Source organism: Neopsephotus bourkii, unplaced genomic scaffold, assembly GCF_033783945.1.
Source record: "Neopsephotus bourkii isolate Nb327-2 ecotype Australia unplaced genomic scaffold, CSIRO-AGI_Nbou_v1 NB_196, whole genome shotgun sequence".
Lineage (NCBI taxonomy): Eukaryota > Metazoa > Chordata > Aves > Psittaciformes > Psittacidae > Neopsephotus > Neopsephotus bourkii.
In genome coordinates this window covers 17,212,506-17,238,101 of record NW_026900709.1, presented here as the reverse complement: position 1 = coordinate 17,238,101, position 25,596 = coordinate 17,212,506, and the positions used below count along the sequence as shown (strand labels likewise).

Here is a 25,596-nt window from a genome sequence, read left to right as displayed (position 1 = left end):
TTAGTTCATCCTTAGCAATACTTTCTTTTAGGTTCATAATGTTTTAATGTTTCCTTCAATGCCAGTGCCAGTTATATCCCACAGGTAAATCACAGAAAAAGAGAGTGAGCCGCAAAATGTCTGCGATAGTTTAATTTTCAATAAAACTGTATGTTCCTAAAAGCCTTTGTTTTCCTGTGAAATATCTCAACTCTGTTCAGTCGTAGGAGAAGCAAAGGGACAAATAAGTCCTCTTCAGTCAGATATTCTCTGGTTCCTTTGTCTACTTTGTTCTGTCAGCTGGGTCTAGTAAGGACTTGTCTACCAGGTATTGATTTGCAGTCACGAGTTTTCCATCTCCTTGTCTGGAGCACGTTATGGTAACCAGTTTCTCTGAAGCTTGTGGAATTGATCTCATCGTAACAGTGAGGTCCAGTCATTGAAACATCTCCAGAAGTATGCTGGTTTACTCAGATGGTGTGTCTTCATGACATCATGCTGCATTTATGCAACCGAGATGAATTCTAGTGCTTGGACAGGCTTTGGTCTTAACCATTTTAATTAGTTTGTTGGAATGAAGTTCAAGAGAACTGGCAAGTTAGTGGTGGATTTTTGCCAGTTACTATTTACATCATTCTTAAGAGTTGGCTGTTGCTGAAGGTGAGCCTGTTGAGTATTGAAGACGAATACAAAAATGAAGTAAGTCTTTCCAATTATTGGCACTACTAAGTGTAAAGACTTAGTAAGTGTGAAGTATAATTTGAGACAGTAATTACCGTTGAGTATTAAAGATGAATACAAAAATGAAATGTCTCAAATTGTAGGCGCTACTAAGCGTAAAGGCTAAGTGAAAGGCTAGCAGCCTGCATTAACAACACCTGCTAACTTCATTATTCTTTCCTCCATATAAGCTTAGTTTGTCCCCAAGCAGGTTTTGGAGTTCCTCTGTAAGATAAGAAATGTGAGCACGGCTGAACAGAGACAAAAAATTAATTACAAAGCAGAAGGGCATGACTTAAGGTGCTCTGGCAGGGGCATATTCCTCTTTCCTGAATGTATCATCTGTTTGTCAATTGAATGGCTTAACTCTGGCCCTTTTCACCCTTTTTGCCATGCATTATGAATTAATATAATCTTATGGCTGGGTATTACTGTGTTCAATACATCAAGGGCTTTTTCCCCTATTTTAAAATGGAAGAGGAAAAGTAGCAGATAACCATTAAGTTTTCTCCTATAAATGCAAACACATGTTCTTCCTTTCTTTCACCTTCCACCAAATGTTTCATGTATTTATATATTACAAAACTCTATTAGTCTCTTAGATTATATTTATTGTACCTGGCATTAAAGCTGTTGATCCAAGGCCCTCACCAGACTGTCAAGGTCTGTCCTTAAAGCCATGCTTAAAGGCTTGTAAATCAACTTTGGTTGTGATTATGGACAACTTGGAAGGCTTCCCAGAAAGGACCGGTCTAGTCAACAGTTACAAGAGATGAATAATGTTTCCATCGATTTTTTTAATCTGTTCCTGCAACCACTATGCACCAGACTTTTGGCACAGGAAGGGCTGGAAGCTGAGGCAAGCCAGGAGGTAAGGGTGACCCCACTGTAGGCAGTTCCCTCCCCAATGGGGCAGAGTCCCACAGGGTCTGAACATGACTGGCAGGGCCGGGTGCTAGTAACAGGGTCTGTTGGCAGTCTTAGGCAAGATGGAGCAATGAGGCTTCATCCAGGGGCTTAAAAGAGAGGGCTAGAGACAAAGGTACAGCATAGGCCCAAAGTCCACCCAGGAGATAGGGCTAAAGGCAGGACTGGATACAAGCTATAGCCTAAATCTACCAATCTACCCACAGCCTAAATCGATCCAGGAGATGGGGCTAGAGGTAAGGCTACAGGCAGCTACACCTGCAGCAAAGTTAAGGCAAAGAGCAAAGGCTCAAGGCCAAGTTTAAATAGGGGATTGCAGGACTGTAGGCAGCTTTATTTCACTGAAAATGAACAGAAAGGTTTTCCCTTGTGTGCTTATTCTGGCCCCAGAAATTCTTGTCATCTCTTGGATGGGCACTTCATTCCAAACATGGTGCTTGATGGCTCACTTATCTCCTGAAGACCTCAAGAACCAGTCTTGGTTTCTGTTTCAGTGGCAGGTCCAGAAAAAAAGTATAGTATGAAATAGCTGTCTTCAGCTGAATTTCAGGTAGGGTAGATTCCATCAGTGACAACACAAATGTTGACGCAGGCTAGAAGTATACCAAAATCTGTGCAAATAAAATGATCTTTTTGGAGCTGAACAGATTGTGCCTACACAGGGCTGCAAGGTCCATCCATCCCTTTTCTCAGCTGCTATCCCTGCCTCAGATCTGGCAGTGTTCACATGCCTTGTTAAGCCAATAAGCTCTTGTTGGGTTTAATTGTAGTCTTCCTTGTGCTATGGAGTGGAACTCTGTTAACCTCAGTTAAAGGGGAAGTTCAGGACAGGAAGCTGTTGCTCTGTTAACAAATAGATATTGGCTGATTTAAACACATCCTTAAATCTTCTCCTATCCATTCTGTGGCTGCTAAAGAGAATGAGAAATTTTCCCTTCTCCCTTGGTGACCCCCAGAAAATCTTCCTTGTATCTGAGTGTCTCTTTTGAGAAGAGCTAAGGTTTTTTGGCATCTTTATTAATACATGGTTGTTAAGGAAGGATGGAAGAATTCAAAAGAAATCTAAGTTTTTTCAGGTATTTAGTGCAGTATTAAAGTACCTCAGTAGTGATCTTTTGTTGCTAGTATTTTTCCAGTGAAATTTACGCACAAATATGTTTGGTTCACTGGCTCCAGTGACAGTTTCAAGATCTATGGGGCTGGCTACAGCATATCCTGTGTGGTGTCTCTACCTGGAAAATGTGGTAAAGTGAATCAGTGGAACTGTGGGCCGAGCCCTGGAGGACAAGATCCGTGCACAGAGGAGACTGGTGTCTGTCTGTGTGAGACAGAAGAACTGGATGAGAAATTCTTGTTTGGCACATTACTGTAAACCAAGCTAGATTTGTTGTGTGCTTCTGTTTGGAGATGAAGAATTGTTCAGGAATAACACTATCAATGCTATTGTGCCATGGTGGCTTACAAATAAGGCTTATCAAGAAAATTCTTTAAAGAATGTGAGCTAAACAAACATGTCTTGCGATGTCTTGGTAGTTCCAGAGCCATTTAGGCCCCATCCATTTCTCAAATACAGTTAGTGTAAATAGCATCCTAATCCTGAAGTATTTAGAAAAACATGTGATGGAGAAGCACATCTTTCTGACATGCTGGGGCATGAAAAATGTGTTTTGCCTAGCTGTTTAAAGTCATTGTAAAGGCCCAGCTATACACCTTGTCGTATAGCCTAGTAAATGAGGGACTTCAGAGAGGGTTATAGAGTCTCTTGAGGTATGAAGCCCGGATTTCAGTATAGGTCTGTTAGCAGATTTGCATCGACAGTGGGATTTTGCTCCTTTTTTTTACTTAATTTCCCAAGATTGGGTTATTTACAAACTAAGGCCACTTATTTCAAACAGTCTTATCTTCATGCCAATAAATCCTTTTAAGCTACTGGTACAAAGCACAGCAAGAGATTTGGGCCTAACCAGTATCTTGGAAATTATGCTATTGCAAAGTATGACCCTGGTAAGGAGGAAATACCACAAATACTGTTAATGTTTTTGTAACAACCAACATTCTTAGGTTGGATATAGAGACTCTAAAAGGCCTCTCTCTTTCTCTGAATAGCTGGTTCTGGTTTTCAGAAAGGTATTCCAAATCATGAGCATTAGGAGTAGAGGAAAGATACAGGCTGCTCCAGAAATGCTGCAGTGGGCATGTGATTTCATCCAGTGACAGAAGAGAGACTTTTATCTGAATCATTACTAGACATTTTGAGTTTGCTTTTGTTTTGCTGGGCATTACGTTAACAAAAGTTCCTTTTAAAATCTTTCACGTATAGTTTTAAGGACATTGCCTAACAAAGATACTGACACCTTAACAGTGAATTTAAAGTACTGTTGGTTTGCTTTTCGTGATTACCCTTCCTTGTACCCCATAGAAATAGTTTGCTGATCTTGGTGGAAGACTGCTGTGATAGTGTGTAATTCTGCGGCTGTGCCTCTGCTCTCACGATGATGATTAAAATACACTGAGTATTGAATACAAAGATCACAAAATCATGTCAGAAAGGCCTTATTGTATATCACAGCAAACACAGGGAATGTTAAAGACATGGTTATCTGAGTCTTCATAACCAGGGAAGCTGTTCGGGGAAGGGAGGCTGTACTTACAGTGTGCAGCAGTAGAGGCTTGTCTCTTAACTGCGTTGACAGCACCCAGCATTCCCCCCTTTATTTCCAGGGCTGTTTGGAGATAGGCACCACAAAGTGATACTGAGCAGAACTACTGTTTGTGTGGTGCCAGGGTAGTTAGGACTGACTGCTTAGGAAAACGTAACTGAAATCTCACTACATCTACCTGCTAGCATGAGGAATATTTCATGTTGTTGCCTCCAGGCGATGCTTAACAGCAGTTGACCTAAATTTTTCTCTGCTTGCCATTGATCAGGGGGACAGTGTGGAATAGTTCTGGGAGTTGCAGAGGAGTAGAGAAGTGTGGGAGGTTTGAGTAGGGAGGATGGAGGGGAAGAAATGTAGCCTTTGAGAGAGATACTTCTCACCTTAGGCAGAAAGCAAAAGTTTATTGTCTTCATATACATGGAGCAGCAGTAATTCTTCTCTCTAACATTTTCTAAGTGACTACATTTGAAAAAAACTACCACCAAGTGTCAAATAAAACTGAATAGCTATAAAACACTGGAGGCTAGAGAAAACCATATTAAGTGTATGACAAAAGCTCATCATGAAAATCCTGGTTGTTCTACACATCAGTTTTGTTGTATGGAGTTAGGATTTTCTGTCATCTTTGTGACTAGTGGAGCGTCAAGAGATTTCCAACATCTGCTTTTTGCATACTGCAGCTCAGATGTAAAGGGCTTGTTTACTGGCATAGATGGAAGCTGGAAGCTAAGAATTTGCATGGGTTTAGGTTATGTATAAATGAAAATTGTTGTCAGCATCATCCATCTGCAGTTCACAGAGAGGCTTGCAAACTTGCAGTGCTGCGCTGTAGCATGACAAGAATATAAGAAGATTATTTTTTTTTTAAACAAGGCAGAATAGAGAGTTGTCTTCTGTTAGATGTGGAAACCACATTTTTTCAAAGGTACTCAACATCCATTTAACTTCCGTTGATTGATGAGGACAGCAGTACTAGTTTTATGTGTGTAATCCTTATCCCTCAGCACCTTGTCTTCTATTCTCTGCTTAGCAATAAATATCTTAACATCTGTGTGCTTTTCTTTCTGAAAGACTGCAGTGCTTTTTTTATTAATAACTAATTTGCAGTGTTTTTGTAATACATCTTCTAGGATTAAACAACACTGAGCAAATCATTGTGCCATTACTGGACAGAAAGAATACATGATAATAGAATTAGTTCTGAATCGGTTTTATTGTTAATTCAAAAGGGAAATAATCTATTTACAATCAAAAATATAAACCTTTTTCTACCTTAACTTACGGGACTTGTTTCTGTCCTGTTGGAGCAATGGGATGGTAGAAAATATCTTTTGAGACAGACGTTGCTGCCGCTACCTTGTCAATTCAACTGGAAAAAGCTAGACATCCTGTAAAAGCAGTTTAAGTCATAATAGGAAACTCCAAGAGCCTGATAATTGACCCTTATTTCTGGTTTTAGTTTTTAGCTTGTAACTGTCAAGATAAAACTTGAAGGAGGTGCTTTGTTCACTTTGTAATGGAGATAGCACCTGAGTCACTGAGGTTCAGGCCTCCTCCAGAGCGCTGTCTAGTACCCTGTAATGTTCCATCGCATTAAGTTTTTACTGTCTTCTTACAGAGTGTTTGTGGTGCACTGTCAACTCCTGTTAAAATAACTCCTCCAGAGATGTGTGCTAGTGTGTCATCCTGTCTGCAAACCCTCTTCTCCCAAACCCTGACTGGGAAGGGATACAACTCTGAGCATACCTAGGATATTCCATCTTCAAAGAGCAGAGTATGCTGCTGTGGTCCTTTCCTGCCTGCCTCTCTGCTCCTCTAGGAGGACACCGTTTTCTACTATGTTTTGAAGTAGAGAGCTCCTCTTGTAGCAGTCTTTCAGGGGTATAAAGAGAGTTTAGCTCCTCCACCACCACTGTGACCAAGCATGCTTCGATAGGGACAGAACATAATCTCAGATTTGTGCATTCATTCCTTTAACATGTTAATATTTTATTAGTGGTGTGCAATAAAGTGATTTTTTCCTTGTCCCTCTGCAGATTTATTAGTCTATAGGTTCCAGTAGTGGTGTGTGAGTATACTGTGATGGTGGGTTGTTTTGTGCCTGTCCCCCCCCGTGATAAGATTTCAGTGAGTGAAACTGCAAGACACATGAGGGCAAGAGAGCCAATTTACTGCTGCTGAATACATCTGCTGCGTGTAGTCTCCCTCGTCTTGTCAGCTTGTCAGTCTGGAGGCATCCATAAACCTGTGACAGCTTCAAAAGACGAACTCCGGCAGCAAGCTGTCAGGGTGCCAGGCACTGCTGTCTGTGGGCTCCCTTCCTCCTAGCTCCCCCCTTGCCCACCTGATTGCCTTCCTTCTGCCTGTCTAGCTCTCTCTTTCCTCTCACCCTGTCTCTCTCTCCTCTTCCCCTCCCTCCCTGCCCCCCACCTCCCTCTACCTTACTGCGGGTTTAGGTGCTGTCATTCTCTGTGGCAGTGCCTTCTTGGTTTCCTCCCTGATCCTCTTGCCACTGGAACAAAAGGAGAACTGGCTGCCTGCTGCGCAGCATCTGCCCATGCAGCCTGGGGAGCGAAGGGGAGGCGAGCAGGGTGCTCCGCATCTCCCTCTGCATTCCCATCTGCCCGCACCGGCAGTGAGCTTGTTCAGTCACTTTGCTAGAAATGCCTTTGAACTGCTGCCAGATCCCATTGTCTGCCGTGCAAATGGAGCTCAGCAGCCTGCCGTGATTAGATGCACAGTAAGAGGAGGAAGGAATGGAGCTGCATCCCCACCATGAAGGAGCACCTCAAATCTGCCATGTGCCATAACAGTCTTGAGTACTGGACCATGCTTCTCTACCTTCCTCTGCACACTGCCTTCCTTACTTTAACTGTTTCTGGGTCTTCAGGGAGTGACATGGAAGCTTTTCAGAGAGGAGCTGCAAGGCAAGATCGTTTCCAGGGAGAAGAAGACTGTGTGCTTTTGGACTGTCTGTGTTGGACTGTGCTTTGCCTACTACCCACCTGTAGCTGCAATATGATATACCAGCTAGTGGTTAATGGTGCTTATGCTCAGGAGTGATGTGCTCTTTTTTAGTGCAAATTTATTTACATTTTCCATTTGTCTGCACTTCAAAGTCTGGCATCCTTAGGTTCACAAAATGATCTGAGAGGCTGTGGCAACACTGAGTGAAGGGAAGGCAGCCACCGCTACTAGTAATGGTTCACCCATCTACCAACTGTGCAGCCCAGCTGCCCTTCTCCAGAAAAGCCAGCTCTATATATATGCTTTTGTGAAGAGCAGTATTAAGACTTTCTTCGTTTCTTGTTGGTTCCGTATCTTTCCTTGGGTTTGCTGACTGTCAGACCCCCTTTGAGAGAGTAACTTCACTTGAGGATTTCACTTTTAAAGGTAGGAATTTGAATGTCTGTACTTACATTTCTTATTCCTTATTTAATTGTTACTTAGGTTGTTACAAGAAAGCATTGATTTCTTTCATGCCTTGCTGTTTGGCTGCTTGTTAACCAGTCATCTGCAAGGACAGTGCTTTGAGAGGAGAATGCAGGAGCAGCTCTTCAGTGACTGTATTAGGCAGTGCACTAAGTGGAGTTGGCAGGGCTTGATATGCCTCTTCATTCCTTCCTCATTAAGCTCTTTGTTAGTTCCCTCTCCTCCTCCTCTCTCTGCTCTCCCTTTCTCTCCCTGATAGGGAGTCTCTGCATCTAACCTTGCTGCTGTTAAATTCAGGTTCTGAAATGTGCTGGAGGAGGATAAAACTGTGGCCTGTGAGGAGCTGGTGGCTCACAAATGCACTCAAACAGTACAAGGAAGCTGATTAGAGCTTCACATCTTTGCCTGGGCTACAGCTCATGCTGCACTATAAATAGACACTCCCATGACCCTTCATAGTCACTTTATGTCTTGGGTACATGACTGGAAGATGAACAGATACCAGTAATATTGGTAACTGATGAAATTGTTGTAAAGATTAGAGTGATTACAGACACTGAACACTCTAAATATCATGTGTTGTCTTCTGTGTTCCCTGAGGACTAATGCAACCAGATTTTCTACTGATTTGTCACACAGCAATCTGAATTCTCATTTGCATCTCAAGAGCAGAGCTAGTTGTGCTAACTTAATGTGCAGCAACTTGAAAGCTTAGAAATGGAAATGTTTATTTATTTTTTTTTTCCCTTTCACCACAAAGTAGTAGAAGACGACCCTTTGGTTAACAATGTGAGATTCGCTTGGAACACCAAGGATTTTCTAGTCATTAAGAAATGTCTTGATCCTCAAGCTGAGAGGTAGTTGACATTCTCCTGATCAAGTCACGTTGAACAGAATTTAGGCGTTTAAAAATGTTTTTTAATTACCCAGTCAAGTTCATGCTGATAGTATGGATGGTTCTGCAATGTAGCTGAACACTGCAGATGCAGGAAGCAAAAGCTTGGCCTGGAGCACAGACCAGAAACTTCTCGCAAGGGCTCTTCTTTTATGGGTCATTGTTTTTTTTCCTCTCATACTCTCTTGCAGTAACAGTAATGAATGTAGTCAGATGGTTTCTTTGTAAGTAACTCTGTAGACATGGCTCCTGCTGTCTAAAGCCTTCTCTCTGCAATGTGGCTGTATGGAAGAGGAGACACAAGCTGAAATTCCCTTCTTTGCCCTCCTTCTCTACTCCCCAGCTTCAGCTCAACAGTGAGGAAGGGTGGTGGTCTCTGCTAAAGTGATGTCATATGTTTTAGGTGAGCTAAAATTGCAGTGACATTTTCTACATATGGTGTTATGATCTGGCCTTTCCATAGGCCATTCAGTTCCGGAATCCCAAAGAGATAATGAAACGGTGTATGTTGACAGGAGTGTTTAGCCAGCACAGAGCTGTCCTGTCAAAGGCTGACCAGCTGCTAACTCCAGGAATCTTGGATCTTGCCTCACCCCTGGAATTGCCAGACAACCTCCTGTGTGGCTTCTCTGCTTTGAAGATTTGGAAGAAATTTCTATAAACCCCACAAATTATCTTTAAATGAAAACCGTCTCCATGGTTTTAAACTATCCAAAAATTATTTATAAGGTCTGCTCACCTTAGATGAAATATAAGAAGAAAAAGTCATTAATCCCACTGCTCTCCTTCATAATGAAATAACCATTTTAGGTGCTCAGTAGAATGTTACCGCATGTCAGAGGCATTTCGTGAGTGGATGTAGTGGATTGCCTGAAACCACAGTTAAGGTCTGCTTACATGAGCTCCTGTTCAGCCTGGTGTTACCATTCCAGTGTGTATAGACGTGTCTCCATTGTCATTATTCATTCCACGCACCTGGGCCCTGCTGAAGTTTGCTTCTAGCAGCATGAAGTGCCACCTGTAGAGCAGAGCTGGACTGGAGCAGGTACTTGAGTAGTTATCACTCTGTGGGGTGCCTGTTTCCTGATGCTTCATGATGGAGACACGAAGTGCAGTAAAAGCACTCGAGTGCGTTTGAAAGCTGGTAACCTGTTTTAGTCTCTGAAACACTGTGAAGAAGGTGATGGATTCAATAAGCTTGTTTCAAGAGAGGCAATTTGTAGTGTTCATTTATAAAAAATGTTGCTGGATTGCTGGAAAATAGGAGGGGGAAGAGGTTGAGAAGGAAAGTCTGCAAACTAAGCCTACTTACACACATTAGGATGAGCCCAGGCATGAAGCGAAAGGAAAACTCAGAGCTCTTCATTATCTAATACTCCCTTAGGGCAATAACAAACTCGCTATAAAGCCAGCAAGTCAGGCCCAGGGGCTTGCAGAGAGAGAGCACACATTGTTCTCACAATATGGCTGGTGCTGGACTCTTTCACTGCAAATTTGAAGCTATCTTTAATGCAAAATATTCCTCAAAGGGATTTGGTTTTGTTGCTTACCATTTCAAAAGCTGCTTTCAATCCAGTGTGATGCCTTCTGAAAAAAGGTTGTAAAGTTAGGTACTGTACAACAGAGGAAGCATAATCTTGCTTTTTTTTATACCCCCATATATGAGCTGAGGTTTTGCAGAGACCCTCCTTTTTGGAACTAAAAGATAGCAAATGGAGAAGTTCATCTCTCTCTGCTTTAGTGTGTTGCAGCTTTTTAGCCTTTTCTGTGGTGCTTCCTGACCACTCCATATTGTGTGCTTCATTTCAGCGTAAGTAAACATTTTTCTACTGAAACTCTGAGTGTAGAGTGTATTCGTTCGTGTAAAGGTTTTTTCTGGGGCAAAGGGGTGGAGGATGTGGGAGAGCACATAATGCAGACACCTCCAGTGTCTCCCACTGATACATGTACAGTTGTTCTGGTTTGGATTTCTATAAGCAGTGGCAATAGAAGTTAAGATGTTTCTTCTGAGACAGCGTGGCAAGGCAATTAGGGGGAGGATATATGACAGTGGCTCAGCCTGCCTACATTCAATTGATTGATTGACATTAGTCTGTTTAGAATCATGAAGGAAAGTGGACCTCTAAAAAGAGTGGAAGACTCAAATACCTCATCTTATTTGTATTTCTAGCACTTGCGGAGTCCAAGGTTATTCTTCTTATAAGCAATTTGACCTAAAATAAATTCACTCTCTTCCCCCTGCCATATAAATTGAATGCCATTACTATAGTTTAACCTCTGAGGTGGCCCTTGCTGAAGGAGCATGGTTCCCCTGTTTGATGCAAATACCAGCAGTGAAGAATAAGAAATGGGTGAGAGCCCGGCAAGTGCAGTGGAGGGGAAGAAAATTTTCACCCCTTCCATGGAGCGACCTTTGTGTGTCAGCAAACCAAGCTGAATTACGGTCCTTCTGCTAATTGACTGCTGCCAGAGGATTTTGCACCTTCTGTCTGTCCTAGAGCTCATTCTCTGGAGTGTTTGCAGGAGAGCAACGAGCGGTGGCAATTCTGCCCTTATCACTGTTACTGAAGTTTGTGTTTCATCCACATAATGTCAGGGTATCAGTCCATTCCGCTAAGTTCAGGAAGTGCTCTTGTTGCATCAGTGCTCGGTGTGTTTGTGTAACATGATTCTCATTTTACAGATGGGGTTTGGTAAATGTGTAACCACATCAAGTTACAAGACTTTTTCTCAAATTCCCTAGTTTTTTAGGATGATGTCTAGCTCCCTCCCAGAAGGTACATGAAGAGCTCTCACTGTCTCAAAGATGGTCTTTGAACGTATTTCTGATCTTGCAGACCTGTGAACAAAGGGGAAGTTGAAGATTTTAATGTCTCACCCTGTTTTACCTGCCATGATAGTGCTGCTTTTCCTTTTTCCGCTTCTGTAACTGTACAAGGAGAGAAGGAAGACAAAAAAGGCCATTGAAATATCCCTGTGTTGGTTTCCAGAGCATGGAGCCTGTACTCGTGTCTTAGCTGTGAAATCTTCCTCTCTGAATGTTCTGGAAAATTGGTGTCTAGATGAGAGGACAAAATTGGGTCCTCAGCTCGTGTGCAGGAATGAGTTGGAAAAGTGCCGCCCTGTCTTATCTCTGGAGGTACCTGAATGAGGGTTGCGTATGGGTTGGTAACCCCTACACAGGCTCCTTGGCACTACTTGGGTAGAGTTACCTGTTGGCACTGCTGCCTAGGGACTGCCCCACTGAGGAGAGGGACACTAGGAGTTGAAACTGAGAGCCGCGTTGGTGGGTTTCCTGGGGCTGGAATGACCAATGCATTTGTCAAACTGACAGTGCTGTGTGGCCAAGGAGGAGGATGTGCAGGTCTGCTCTCCTGGCCGGGGTGCAGGGAACTGGTGGATTTCCATATTCTCCTGTGCCTCTTTCAGCTGAGAGGGGAGTCAGGCAGCAAAGCCAGTGCCTGGTATGTGCAGAGGAGGCTGGGTTGCACCCAGTGGCTGGCAGCTGCCCTGTGGTGCTGCCTCGTTGTACCAAAGAAATTGATTGGAAAAATACAGGGGGTATGGGCAAAAATAAGCGTAAAAGCACCGGGGTAGGATTCTTACTACGGAAGATGTAGTAAGATGTCAGCAGGTCCTTTGAATGCACTTTCCATTAACGCATGCAATCACAGATGTTCTGCAAGCCACTTAGCGCTTCACAGGAGGGTGAGGACAAAGTCAAAGCGTTTCAGATTATTGCAGAAACACTAGCTCAGGTTCATAATGAAGACTGAATTTTACAGTCCAAGTAGAGGCTTCATTTCTCTGTTGTTTAAGAAAAGAGAACATCTTCCAAAAAGCTGTAATCTTTATATTCCAGCTACCAAATTAATTATGTGAGTTAAGTAGACCAAATAATTAAGAGTTAAAATTAACGTGTATTTAACTTTAATGTCTAAAATTTTTAAATATGTTTAGCACAGTGTACTTTTCTAATAATATAATTGTAGCTCTTCAAAGTTGCTGTCTAGCTAAAAATTATTTAACGCTTGTGTTTTGGCTACAATAAGAAAGAGCTTGGGTATCCAGACTGCCTCTGCTCTCTCCCCTTTACAGCAGTGTTGAGTAGAAAAAGAAGAAAAAATCTTGTCTGGAAATACAGTGTTGTTCCGATCTGGGGCTACTAAAAAGCATTAATTATTTAGTTATAGTGTTGCTGCAAAGTCGAGTTTGAATTACTTGAATGCTCTAAATGCGTGTTTCTCTCCCATCACATCTGTGCCCAAGATTTTAGTGTTAAGTGGTCTGAAAACTATGAAGTATCTGTTACATCACTGAGATCAATTAGCACATTTGGACTTGAGATTTCGGCATTAATGATGAAATGTCAGCATTTATGATGTTCTATTGTGTGTTTTCTTTAGGTTAACTACACTGTCAGCTAGCTAATACTGCTTTTGTATCTGTATGGGAAATGGTTCACAATTAAAAGGGAAGAAAGCACTGTAAGAATGCAGTTTGAGAAACTTTCCTGTCCAGTGCACTCCTTGCCACCTTTTGCTCCTGAATGCTTCATTCTGGACAAAGGGAAGGGATGAGTGCACTTAACTGCAAGTGTATTAGATTTTCACAACCAAATCAGCTGCGGCTTTAGTCAGGATGTGGAGGAAATAATGCTGTGGTGTGTCTGGAATATTGCAAGACATAGTGAGTTTCAGACTTGCAGACTCTTAGCTCTCCTCTGTCGGCATTAAATACATAAGCTATAAGCATGCTAGTGTGTTTCTGTTGGAACTCGTCTTTGAAGATGAGCTGTTAAGCCTTTTTATAGACCCTACTTCTTTTGATTATTAAAGAACCTATGTTTATTAAAAGTAGGCAAGCTAGACCTAATGTCTAAGGCACCTTCTGTCTTTAGGCACTGTGTTTCTACCTCCTTAAGCAATGTGAGCTGTCATTTTCTCCTACTCCCCTCTGACTCCCTCTGCACTCCTCCCTTTATCTCTTCCTCCTACTCTCAGCTTTGCATTTTGTTTCATGCTGCCTCCTATTCCTGGAACAGTCTCCCAGTCTCTGCTGCCAAATCTTCCCTCCCTCCCTCCCTCTCTCTGCTCTTGCAAACCTGTTTCTTCAGCAATCATTCCAAAGTTGTTTACTTGACTAATTGTCTCTCTGTATGCTTTCTTTCCTGTATCTTTTGTTCTGAATCATGTTTCTTAATGTGAGATAGTACATGTGGCAGGAGTATATTTGCCACTATTTTGTTGAGCATTGTTTGCATTAGCTCTTTTTATAGTGATTAGTAATGGATTCCCCTTCCCGTTCTGAGTGCAGAATTTTTCACTTCACTGTTTTCTGTATGCTATTAAAGAGCGGCCATGTTTTATCTTAAGGTAATTGCTAGGCTGTAGAAAATTAGCATCTATATTACAGCAAGTGCCATCAGCTAGGCTGTCTGTATAGGCAAAGTTCAGCTCTGTTTATCAACTTGCCTGGAATGGTGGTAGAAAACACAGGGGACTTGGCAAATCTGGTGGTGCTCAGAAATATTCCTGTCATGGCAGTTTCACTCCAGTGGTAATTGTGGTGCTGCGGCTGTTATTTCCCTAGCATGGACAAGCTCACAGAGACATGCATGGAGATGTGTCTGCTTACAGCTTATAAGGCTTTTTTGTATCCATTTTATATTTATAAAATCCTTCTATAAAGCATTTTGTTTGTGGAACAAGTCTTACCACAAAAACGTAAGTGGTTATGTTGTTGAATGCAAGTGGTGGATCAAGTTAGCATGGTTTTTGCAATGCATTTTATAGGCTGAATACCTTCTACCAGGCCAGACCAAGTTCTCTTCTCCACTGAGCACCTCGCCATGCAGGCTGATGCATGTTTCTGCCTGGAGGGAATTTCACTTTTCTGTCAATTCCATTCTTTCCATTCCAACTGATCATTGATTTTTATCGTAAAAAAGTTATTGGGATTTTCTATTTTCAGTTCCTTATTTGAACCAACTTGAAGATTTATTAAGAAAGAAAAAGAAACCCTGAAAATGTTAATGTTGCTTTAGACTATTTAACATCTATTTAGACAGATTCATAAGAAACAGTGTTCTGCATACTAAGTCCCACCTCTGATAATATCTGACCTTGTATCCTACTGCTACATCTGAAACAATAATAGTTTCATAATTTTTAATCCTATTAAAGCTAATACAGGCTTGCAAGGTGGCACACCAGACTAACCCCATTCATTTTGACTTGAAGGTTGAGCATATGTTTTTCCATTATCAGAACGTAGAAGTGGACTTAAAACTACATTTCTTCATGGAAAAAAACAATTTCTTACTTAAGTAAATAGTTTCTATGTTAGTAATAGAAAATTAATCTGATTTTCAGCAGTTGAATGCATTTTATTGGGAATTTTGCTGCCTATACATTTTGGAAGAAAGTCTCCAAGATAGCTGAGTTAGTAGTCATATTCAGGCCCCTTGCAGTTTTCAGTATCGAGATCCTTTTTGTCTTTAGCTGCAGTTCCTAATGGAGATGCACATTTTGATCAAAATTATTGAGCTTTCCTGGCAAAACTTCAGTTTTATGAGAGGGTAGATCTGATTGTAAATATGGCAGCTTTTGTTCCTGAGTGTCTGTGCTGTTAGTGAGGATGTTAATGAGGTCCTGGACATGAAGGAGTATTTTTAACATGCAGCTTCATAGGAGAAAAAAAATCTATTTAGAATCAGTTGACTAATTCAAAATGTGAGGATGTAGCACCTGCTTTAGCACCCGCTTTAAGTCTATAAAATGGGAGGAAGACTAAGAACTAGTGGCATGTAATTACAGTGCAGTTTAAAATGAGTTAATCTATTTGAGATGTGTGTATCTTGAAATACTAAGCTTTCTTTTTCTGTCTTGATTGTCTAAAACCAAGGTTTCTACAAGGGGGAACTCAAGGTACAATGTTGAAATGCTCATTTAAAAATGGTAGGGAACATAGCATAGTGTAAACTGTGGTGTGGAAGTAAGTATGTATTGCCTGTGTTGCTCTGATTTTGTGACAATTACAAACACAGATGGTTTGAGAGAAAATTAAGTAATTCCACCCACACTAAGACAGGGAAGTCTAACAATAGCCACAACTCTCTATCACCGTTTCTCTAGCAGACTCCATCCTGCTGGCACTTACACATCCTTCATGCATTGAAAATTACCTAGTGTGTGAAGCTGCTGTGGAGTCCATCAGGCCTGTAAGGATCCCAGTAGGCTGGCGGCGTCCTCACCTGCCACTTTCGAGGTCTCCATCCACCTTCCTCCTCCTCTGGCACAGACAGCATCCTTAGCAGCAATACCTGAACAGGACAGCTAGAGGTGGTCAGTGACAACCGCCAGGTTCAACCTGGAGTCCGGTGATCACCAGATGTGTTATCAGGGAGGTCCAAAATCAGGTCAGCAAGGCAGAGCGTACTTGTGACAGAATTCAGGTCATGGCCTGAGCTCAGGAGCAGCTTGCAGGTCAGTAGGTGGAGGCTGGTCAGGGCATTCAGAGGCTGGTGGTGTACTCAGGGCCCTGACAGTCTTCCTCACAGTACGCCCTGGAGATGCGTAGGCAGCGCTGAAGGCTTAGTGAGAGCAGTAACTTTGCATTTGTTCCTGCCTTGCAAACCCAGGCCTCTAAACCACTTTCTTGATCAGCAAGTGTAATCTCCATAGACCTCAAGTCATGCCTTTTCCACCTATTTACTGTTGCCTTTGGTTGTTTTCACTCATTTTGCCTTTGCAGGCCAGATTTATAGCTTGCTTATATCACTTTTACCCCCATTTTCTGCAGTGAGTTAGTGCTGTGTTAAAAGCTGTTTCACAGTAGTCAAGCCAGCAAAGAACATGAATATTTTGTTTTCTGAGTCCAGGAGACATTTCAATTACACTAAGGTATTAGAGAACTAGGTATTACAAACTACAAAAGCTATGAGATACACTATTAGCTCTACACTGGGTGGAAGTCTCATGAATAGAAGGAGGGAGCTGCTGGGCTCAGCTGTGGAACATGTTCTTTTACAGGCCCAGCAAATTCTGACCCTGTGAATCTCAGTGCAGATGTACAAGGACAGGTAAGCACAAAAGCTTTCCTGAGGTTTCGTGCTTTGGTGGAGCATACTTACAGCTTTCTTCAGTTGGGGCAAACTTTCAGTATAGTAGCATCAAACCTCTTCCCTACTGTCATAATGTTCCTAGGTAAAATAGGAAAAGATTGCCTCCTATGTATTACCTGACAGGAGGAAGCAGTTGAATGTAGAACATCAGTCTCTTGCTAATTGAGGTGAAATGTTTAAAGTATAGCTCAAAGGAAGAATGGTTATGCTGCTTTCATAGCAATTACAGATAACTTCCATAATGTACATTTCTATATGAAAACACTTCAACTCTGATACTGGGTTGTCTTATTCTTGAGACAGATTGACTGTATTTCCTCATTTAATTAATTTAGGAGAAGACAGCAGAGAAGACATTGTGCTTTCTGCAGCAGGGTCCTTTATCTGAATTGTGATAAGCAGGGTGCATGAGGGAATGGAAATTAGACCCTTGTTCATATCTAATGTGGAAGGAACTACATTTATTTCCTGTTCTCATAGCTGAATTGAAGATGTTTTGCCATGATAGAGCATACGTGTTGATTACTGATGTAAGGACGAGCCTGAAGATGGTGTGTTCCCACCATCTGGGGTGACTGAGATACTCATTGCCCATTTGAGTGATTAGAGAGCAACTTGAAGTACTCTTATATGGCAGGCTCTAACCTGCACTAACTCTGGTTCTCTGTTCCACAGCTCCAAGTGGCTGGCTGCAGAAAGGAGCTTGTGTCTCACATTATCACCTGGTTTGGGAAAAGGGTTAGGGTCAGAGCATGCATAGACCTGTGTATCAGGAAAGGCACAAAACAGAAGAAAGGGTAAGCCGAGAATAAAACTATCGTTCTTATGGTAGCTTGATACCTAGGGTTCAGTAGCACATGAAATAAAAGGAGTGGGTGTGCCCCTTTGGTTATCTCTGAGGAAAGAGGTAATTTCTCTCTCTGCTTTCTCTTACATGAGCAGTTGCATGACAGAGACCTGTGCACCCGCCAAGCAGTTACATCCACTCAGCTGGTGGAAACCTCTGACTTCTGTGAGCCATAATACTTGTACTCTTTCCTTTCCATTCCAGCAAAGGTGTGCAGCTGCCAAGGTACTCGTTATTTTTATTAAGTAGGTGACATCAGCAACTGATGAAGGCTAAAATTCTGTCTGGTTTGGTTTTTAAACAGTTCTTCAGGTTCTCCTGATTTGCACATCTGATCTTTAGGCAAGCTGAAAACCAAGACAACAGCTGTTTTCCCTTCTCAAAATTGGCTAGTGCCAAGACAGTGAAACACATAGGGACTTGTGGTGCTGACATTCCATTTGAGGGAATACCTCAGTGTAAAAGGTTGAAATTCCCTTGCTTTTGAAAATGAGTCAGGTCAGCAGTAGTGACCCTAAGCAGTGAGTGTAGTATGATAAGGAGAAGGCAGGGAACTGAAAACCAGATTTCCTGGAAGTTTTTACAAGGAGGACCTTTATGTTTTCAGAGGAAAGGGTTATTTTATGTTGCTAGTAGGTAATGCTGGGCCATGCCTCTGTCACTGGCATGGGCAGGACTGAAGCTGTGGTTTCTTTTTTTTCTGTGCTGTAAGGGAGCAAGAGAATAAAGATCTGCTGCAAAGTAGGTTGTCAGTGGAAGGGATGTATCATGTATCCCAACAGGAAGAACCTTGCAGAAGTTGTTGGATCCATGTGCAGCCCTCTGGGGAGGGTGTCTTCTCCAAGATCTCTGCCTTCATGGTGTCTTCAAACTTCATTGCACTGGCACAAGGGTAAATTCAGGCTTACGGATGGGTTTCCACCAGGCTGGGCTGAAGGGAGTTCATGCAGGTGTGGTCAGCATGGACTGCAGTTAGTTGCTCCTGCAGAAGGTGTGAGGTTACATACCTGTGTGGGGATGATGGTTAAAATAATGAAATGATTACTTCATTGCACAGGTCTTCTCTTAATCACATTGACGTGTTTTGAGCCTGCCGGCCAGCTGTCAGCTTCCTGGCTTACCACAGGTCTGCACCAGCAGGGCCTTACCCTTGCATGAGGAGAGCGCAGCCCTGGCTGGAGGCTGTGAGCCTGTCTGTCAGAGCAGCATGGGCACCATTTGTGTTTCTTGCCTTTTTGATCTGAGCTTTGTATGTGTTGGGCTCTCACCACAAGATTTGACTGTCAGTGCGTGCTAGCTGAAACACATGCCCAGACCCCAAAACTGAGTTTGGTTGGCAATTACATTACAATGTGGCTCTGATTCCCAGTATTCTGTTTTACCCAATACGTAGAATACAGCCAGCATTCGTTCTCCTGAGGTTCTGATTCTTTTGCCGTGTGGCTCGCTGTGCTCTGCTGACACTTGCCAGGTTCCCCAGCTTCACAAGAGAGGGAGCTATACCTGGAGGCCTGGCATACAGATATCTCCATAGACAAGGGAGGACCTGATGTGACTCACATTAAAGCACAATTAAAGGAATTTTGTGTCATGATGACACCATTAAAGGGAATGGGTTGGAAAAATCAATCAGATTCCTTCTCTGATTACTCTGTAACTCAATTACTGCAGTCCCCCCTGGGGCCTAAGGCAGCAACCGTCTTGCAGGAAGTGCCAAAGAAAGACCTCTGAATTAGAGCTCTTGTGGACAAAGGCAAGATCAAAGGCAAGATTCTGCTGCTGTGCTTCCAGAAAGAGGGTTATGTTATGAATAATAAAAAGGGCTGTGGAAATGTACTCGTGACACTGGGGTTTAGGGTGATAGGACTTTCTGTAGCTCAACTAGGAAAGACCTTGTATGATGGAAGTTCTCGATAAAAGTGTCAAATGACATCCATTATCTTCCATGTGCCCTGGCATGAATGTACCAGCAGCTCCCAAAACGTATATTCTGGTCACTGGTTTAGATTAAGTGATGGTACGTTTGTACCGATCCCCCACAATAATTTCCAAGCACTGGAAGTATCTGGAGATGTGAGACATTAAAACCACACAGTTCTGATTGTTATCTTCTGTCATATCACATCAGTTGCCGCATGGCTTAGCAGCTGATAATTCACAGGGCAGTTTGTGTTTTGTATTAACACTGTATATCACTAGGAAACAGAACATCTGAGTTTTATAAAGCATTTGTCTTAATGCTGGTGCTTTGTGAGATAGCTGACCTTAGCAGCTGATGCTCTCTGATGTAGCGATGCTTTTCTGGCAGGATGGGAGCCTGCTGAGCCTGCGCCCTTGCATTGGTGAAACACTTCATCCTTGGGCATTGTGACTGCCACCTCCTGCGATTCACATTCAGGCAGTCCTGGCAGGAATCCAGAATGAACCTTAATTTATCTATAAATCTGGTTGGTTGAGTTTTGGATCCATTTGGGTTTTTTTGGTGTTAGATTCCAAGGAGTTAGATCTCAAAAGAGGACACAGATATTTTGCTTTTCATTTAAGAGGGAACAATTGTCAGTGTGATTCTCCCTCGCCTTGCAGTATAGATCTTTCTGAGCTTTGTGTGTTGGGTCCGGGTGGTTTCTGACAGTTCTCTCACCTTTGAATATAAGTTTAGGCTGGTGTATTTATTTTGTTGCTTTCTTTTTTTTCTTCATTTGAACCTAAACCAGCTGATGTGGTCCCCAAAGAGCTCAGTGCACTTGGTGCCAGCTGGCATGCCCTCTGGCTGTGAAGCCTTGTTAAAGAGATCGGAGCTGACAGATTCTTGAGCAGCAATCTGATACAGGGCTTTTTCTTTTTCTTTTCTTTTTTTTAAATTTGGGGTTTTGAGCTCACCCATGTAACAAATGGGGGCTTGTTTGAGAGCTTCCACAGAGGCTTGAATGGAGCCATTGTTATCAAAACACTGCTGTGATTCAGAAGTGCCCAGCAAAGGGGTTTCCTCTCCCTCTTGCATCTCAGCTGGGCACTGCAGGTGTGGTAGCCTAGTTTAAACTCTGGTTTCATCCTCTTTCTGCAGAATAATCTAGTTGTCCTATGATCTTCATCTTTAAACTGATAACCAGGGAAAGTGAAGCTGCAGTTCTTTGCAATTCAGTTCAACAATAAAAATGAAGTTGAAGAGGTGAGTGAGTGTAACCGGGGAAGAGAAGTGTTTTGCAGGTTGATGTTTTGGGGGTAAAGAGTTGTAAAAGTAGTACAGTACTTTGCCAGGCTTTCACATAGATCAGCATACTCCGAGTTTTCTTACTGTTACCATGGTATTTAGATTACAAATTCTAGCCCAGAAACACTTGCTTGGAATTTTTTACAGGCACTGCATGGGCTCCTGGGCTTGTAAGTCCCTCTTTACATTGCTTTCTCCTACAAAACCAACTTCTGTCTATGCTGCTTGAGATGATATTTTTTTTTAAATCCAAATTAGTCTAATTATTCTATTTCATACATTGGGATTAAAAAGCAAAAGGATGTGAGCTATTTGGGAAGACACTGACACAATTCTCAGTCTTCTCAGTGAAAATCAAGTATGAAGGAATCTGAGTGTTTTGAATGAATTTGTTGCATAGGAGTAGAATGAAGACCACTTCCTATAGTAGCTAGTATGCATGGAGTCATATATGTCATGTCTTACAGGGAATTAATAAGAGATATAGCATTTATTACATGTTTCTACCTAACCTCTCTCTGCCCTGCTGAATTCTTTCTTCCCCTGGCTCCTGCCTCTCTGCAGTTGAATGTGACTTTGGAGCTCTAGTGCCAAGCACAAAGAGGCCTTCCTTGCAGAGTCAGTGGGATGCAGAAGGCTCATTGTGGAGGTGGAAAGGTTGTTTTCCTGGTTGATTTTGAAAGGTGACACATGTTTTGGGATACTGTGCTGATACACTGGCAGTCCCAGTGTATCACTGGGGCTAAACTTAAACTGGAATTAGAAGCTGTATGCTGCACTCAGTCCAGAGAGTCATGCATTCAAAATCTGCTGTCACTTCAGTAACTAAAGAAGGAAAAAAGTATCTGAATTCTGGTTTTTTACATCTTCCCATAGTAATTTCTCCCCTTCTCTCCTTTGTCCTTTTTCCAGTAAAATTTAACAGTGTGTAGAAACAAAACTGAATGATGATGGTTGTCTGTGTTGAAGAAAACACAACTTACTGTCACTGATGGATTTGCAAAGCCAGCTCTGTCATTACAGAGGGCCATTTGGGAATGAAGACTAGATCAGTTTGGAGTCTGGGCAACAGAGGTTTGAATCGTTGGGGATTGGGGATTTTTGTTTGTTTTGGTTTTTTATCCTTGATTCACCTTCTGCCTCGCAGTGTGACCTTCAGTAAGAGCTGCTGTGCCTCAGTTTCTCCAGTGGAAAATTGTTTCTGTCATATACTTTGCATTTACAGTCTACAGCGATTCTGAAGGTCTCACTGGGGCTAGGGTTTCTTTGTGCACTACGCAAACCAGTCCAGGCTCTGCTGAGCTTATAGCATAGAAGTTATTTGTGATAATACTTAATGACCATTGCAAGGAGCACTCCAACTCTCTTCCATCTGCTGTCACAAAGCTAGCAATATTACATCTCTTCATATAAAATCTGCTGGAGGTTTTTTTGTCTCTGCTTCAAGCTGCGGCACCAGTTTGGAAACCAGCCTGGTGGGAGTCTTCCGAGTGGGACTTTTGGCCTCATCTGTGAACTGATATTTTCCCTGACTCAGAAGGATTTTTTTCTGTTTAGTAATACACATTACAAAATATGCATCTGTCTCGCAAGTAATTTCTTTTCTGGTGGAGCAAAATTAGCATCTGTCTCACAGGTCACAAGTAGTTTCTTTTCTGGTGGAGTTAGTTGTTAAAACTCTGACCTTACTATATAAAAACACAGTATCTGTCTTAAACTCATGGACAGCCTAGTCTCCCATATTCTTTGTTTTGCCAGAGCGATAGTCACAAAAAGGCTCGAGAATGGGAGGAGTGGAGAAAGGGTGAAGAACTGTTTTGGTAGTGCTTTTTGTTATTGTTGCTCTTGTGCCTCCTGGTGTTGTAAGTGGTGCCAGTTGAGCAGGTGGTTAGCGGGACCGTGTGTGGTGGAGCACATGTCTGCAGGAGTGTGGGTGAATGAGTAAGAAAGGCTTTGAGAGGAAAAAAAAGGGGTTTTAACTTTTGCAGAGAGCTCATTTGGAGCATGACTGACTTGGTGAGCAACATCTGGCATTCAGGGTTGTCCATGCATTGTGCTGGGAGGCATGGGCAGCAGGTGCTCCCCAAAACCCCGCCTGTATCCCAGCTAATGGTGTTGTTGCTGTAGATGAGTCACCCTTCTGGTAAGGGAGAGAAGAACTAGACAGTGATTTCATTTTATTTTTAAACCAAAGAGCAGTTTAGTTACTTTCCCTGGTGTTTATGTTTGGTGTTTGTTGGCTTTGTTGAACATTTTAGCCCGGAAAAATAACAGCATATGGTGAAATAGTCTGCTGTCATAAACACAAAGCAGGAGGTGAGAGAGCTTTGTAACAAGAAGCATTCACGTGTTTGAGACCAACCCAAATTTACGTTGTGCTGTTGGTGATTTGAAACTGGCTTCATGCTCTTCAGAGGCATGTGAGGGAAGGTGAGGAAAGTCTGAGGAGATGTGTCCCATCCAACTGCCACCGCATCGATTGGCAGCAATCAGGTGTGTGGTGTGTGGGCAGGCTTGCCCCATGGCTCCATGATGTCTGAGGGACATTGTATCTGCAGAGCCATGTTTTGGCAGCCCTAAAAGAACATGAATTCCCAGGAAGAGTGGGGTGGCCTCATAGAGAGGGGTGGGAATCATGGAAACTGGGAGCTGTGGGGCATTCTGTGGGAATTCCTTGGGAATTCGAGGCATCCTGCTGGGTTTGACACAGCATATCCTGAGGGCCTAGGAAGTCGCTGGCAAGGACTTGGACATATCACTGTTAGTATTGGAACAGGGCAAGATGGGGAATGTGAGGGCTCTTTCCTCCTCTTGTTAATTTTGAAATAGAGGCTAGAATAAAAGGGGTTCATGTTTTCTGTTCAGTGGCATAAAGAGGAGTGGGGAAGGCCAGGTATGGCGGATCCATTTGCTGTAGCGTGTGAGAAACTCACCCAAGGTGAATGCTGAGTACCTGTGCACTGTCAGGGCCTTTCTCCCAAAGGCCACTATGGTGGTTCTGCCAAGCTCCCACACAAAAGGTGTGTGTCACTTCCCAGGGAACACGTCTGCCTGCTGACAGGCGAGTGATGCTGCCCACCTAGCACCTGCTGATCCTGCCATTTAATCTCAAACCTGTTAAATAACATGAATCCATACTGAGAATTGACTTTTTCTTTTTAAATTGCAGGATGCAAAGAGAAGGTGGCATCATGTGAATGCAGAACAGCTAGGAGAGAAACAGGACACCTGGGAAGGCTGAGCTGAGACTGCTCGTGCTCAGGATGACAGACTGATTTGCTGTTCCAAACGGTTCAGGGAAACCTCACTTCTCCAAAAGACTTCCTGAGTGAGAGGAGAGGAGCAGGAGGAAGCACACAAGAGAGCGATGGGAATTGAGGGCCATGGTTACCTGAGATAAATGGCAGATCCTTGGGAGTCTAGCCTTGTACCTGTTCGCCTTCGCTTTGTTTCTCTCCGCAGCTGCTCTTCCTTCTCTGCGAGCTGCTGCTGGGTGCTGCCGCGCCGGCACTGGAGACCTCGGGAGCGCCGTGGGTGCCGCGCGTGAGGAGGGGCTGGGCAGCCCGCCTCACCATGATTCAGCTGTGGAAAGTGGTGCGGCATGTGCGACAGCTGGAGCTGCACAGGTTGATCCTGCTGCTCATCGCCTTCAGCCTCATCTCCATGTGCATCCTGGCCTACTACGTCACTAACAGTCCCAAAATCAAGGAGCCACCGCCCCTGCCCTTCAGTGACTGCAGCAACCAGCAGCGTGTCTTGATCCCACCGCAAGCCAGCTGGAGGCTCACAAAGTCTGTGGACACCTCACGCACAGATCCTGTGGTGCTAGTCTTTGTGGAAAGCATTTACTCCCAGCTGGGGCAGGAAATAGTGGCCATCCTGGAATCTAGCCGGTTTAAATACAGGACAGAGATCGCCCCTGGAAAAGGGGATATGCCCACCCTGACAGACAAAGACAGAGGACGCTACGCTCTTATTATCTACGAGAACATCCTTAAATATGTGAACCTAGATGCTTGGAACCGAGAGCTGCTGGACAAATACTGTGTAGAGTATGGAGTGGGGATTATAGGCTTTTTCAAAGCCAATGAGAACAGCCTGCTCAGTGCACAGCTCAAGGGTTTCCCCCTTTTCCTACATTCCAACTTGGGGCTGCGGGACTATCACATCAACCCTAGTGCTCCCTTGCTCTACGTCACCCGGGCTAACGAGGTGGAGCAGGGTCCCCTGCCTGGTGATGACTGGACTGTGTTCCAGTCAAACCACAGCACCTATGAGCCAGTGCTGTTGGCCAGCACGAAGTCCTCAGAGTCCATTCCTCACCTGGCCACCCACAAAGCATTGCATGCCACAGTGGTGCAGGACCTGGGTCTGCATGATGGGATCCAGCGGGTTCTTTTCGGCAATAACCTCAATTTTTGGCTGCACAAACTCATTTTTGTGGATGCCATTGCCTACTTGACCGGCAAGCGCCTCTGTCTCACACTTGATCGCTATATCCTCGTTGACATTGATGATATATTTGTGGGAAAAGAGGGCACTCGCATGAAAGTGTCGGATGTAGAGGTAAAGTTCCTAGAGTAACTACAGGCACCAGGCAACTCTCTAGTGTGTGTGGTATGCCAGGAAAGGCAGGGTTGCATTTAATTTGAGTGCAAGACTTGATTGCTGCAATTGTTCTTATCTTAAACAGTTCTGTTCTCATCTGGCCAGTTCTGAGGCCAGATGCTGAGGCATCCTAGATGATGCTCTCAACTGTTTTGCAGGTTCAAAAGGAGCATTTTTCATGCTGGCCTCTCT

At 43.2% G+C, this 25,596-nt stretch overlaps 1 protein-coding gene across 4 annotated transcripts in view; it reads left to right on the top strand.

Moving 5' to 3' along the window:
• NDST2 (N-deacetylase and N-sulfotransferase 2) overlaps positions 1-25,596 on the top strand; it is a 135,533-nt gene that overhangs the window by 86,201 nt on the left and 23,736 nt on the right. For all 4 annotated transcript variants that reach the window (XM_061344197.1, XM_061344198.1, XM_061344200.1 and 1 more), the window contains one exon: positions 23,966-25,362. In XM_061344197.1, coding sequence (XP_061200181.1) covers positions 24,370-25,362 — 993 coding nt within the window. In that variant the 5' untranslated portion in view covers positions 23,966-24,369. The remainder of the gene's footprint in view (positions 1-23,965; positions 25,363-25,596) is intronic.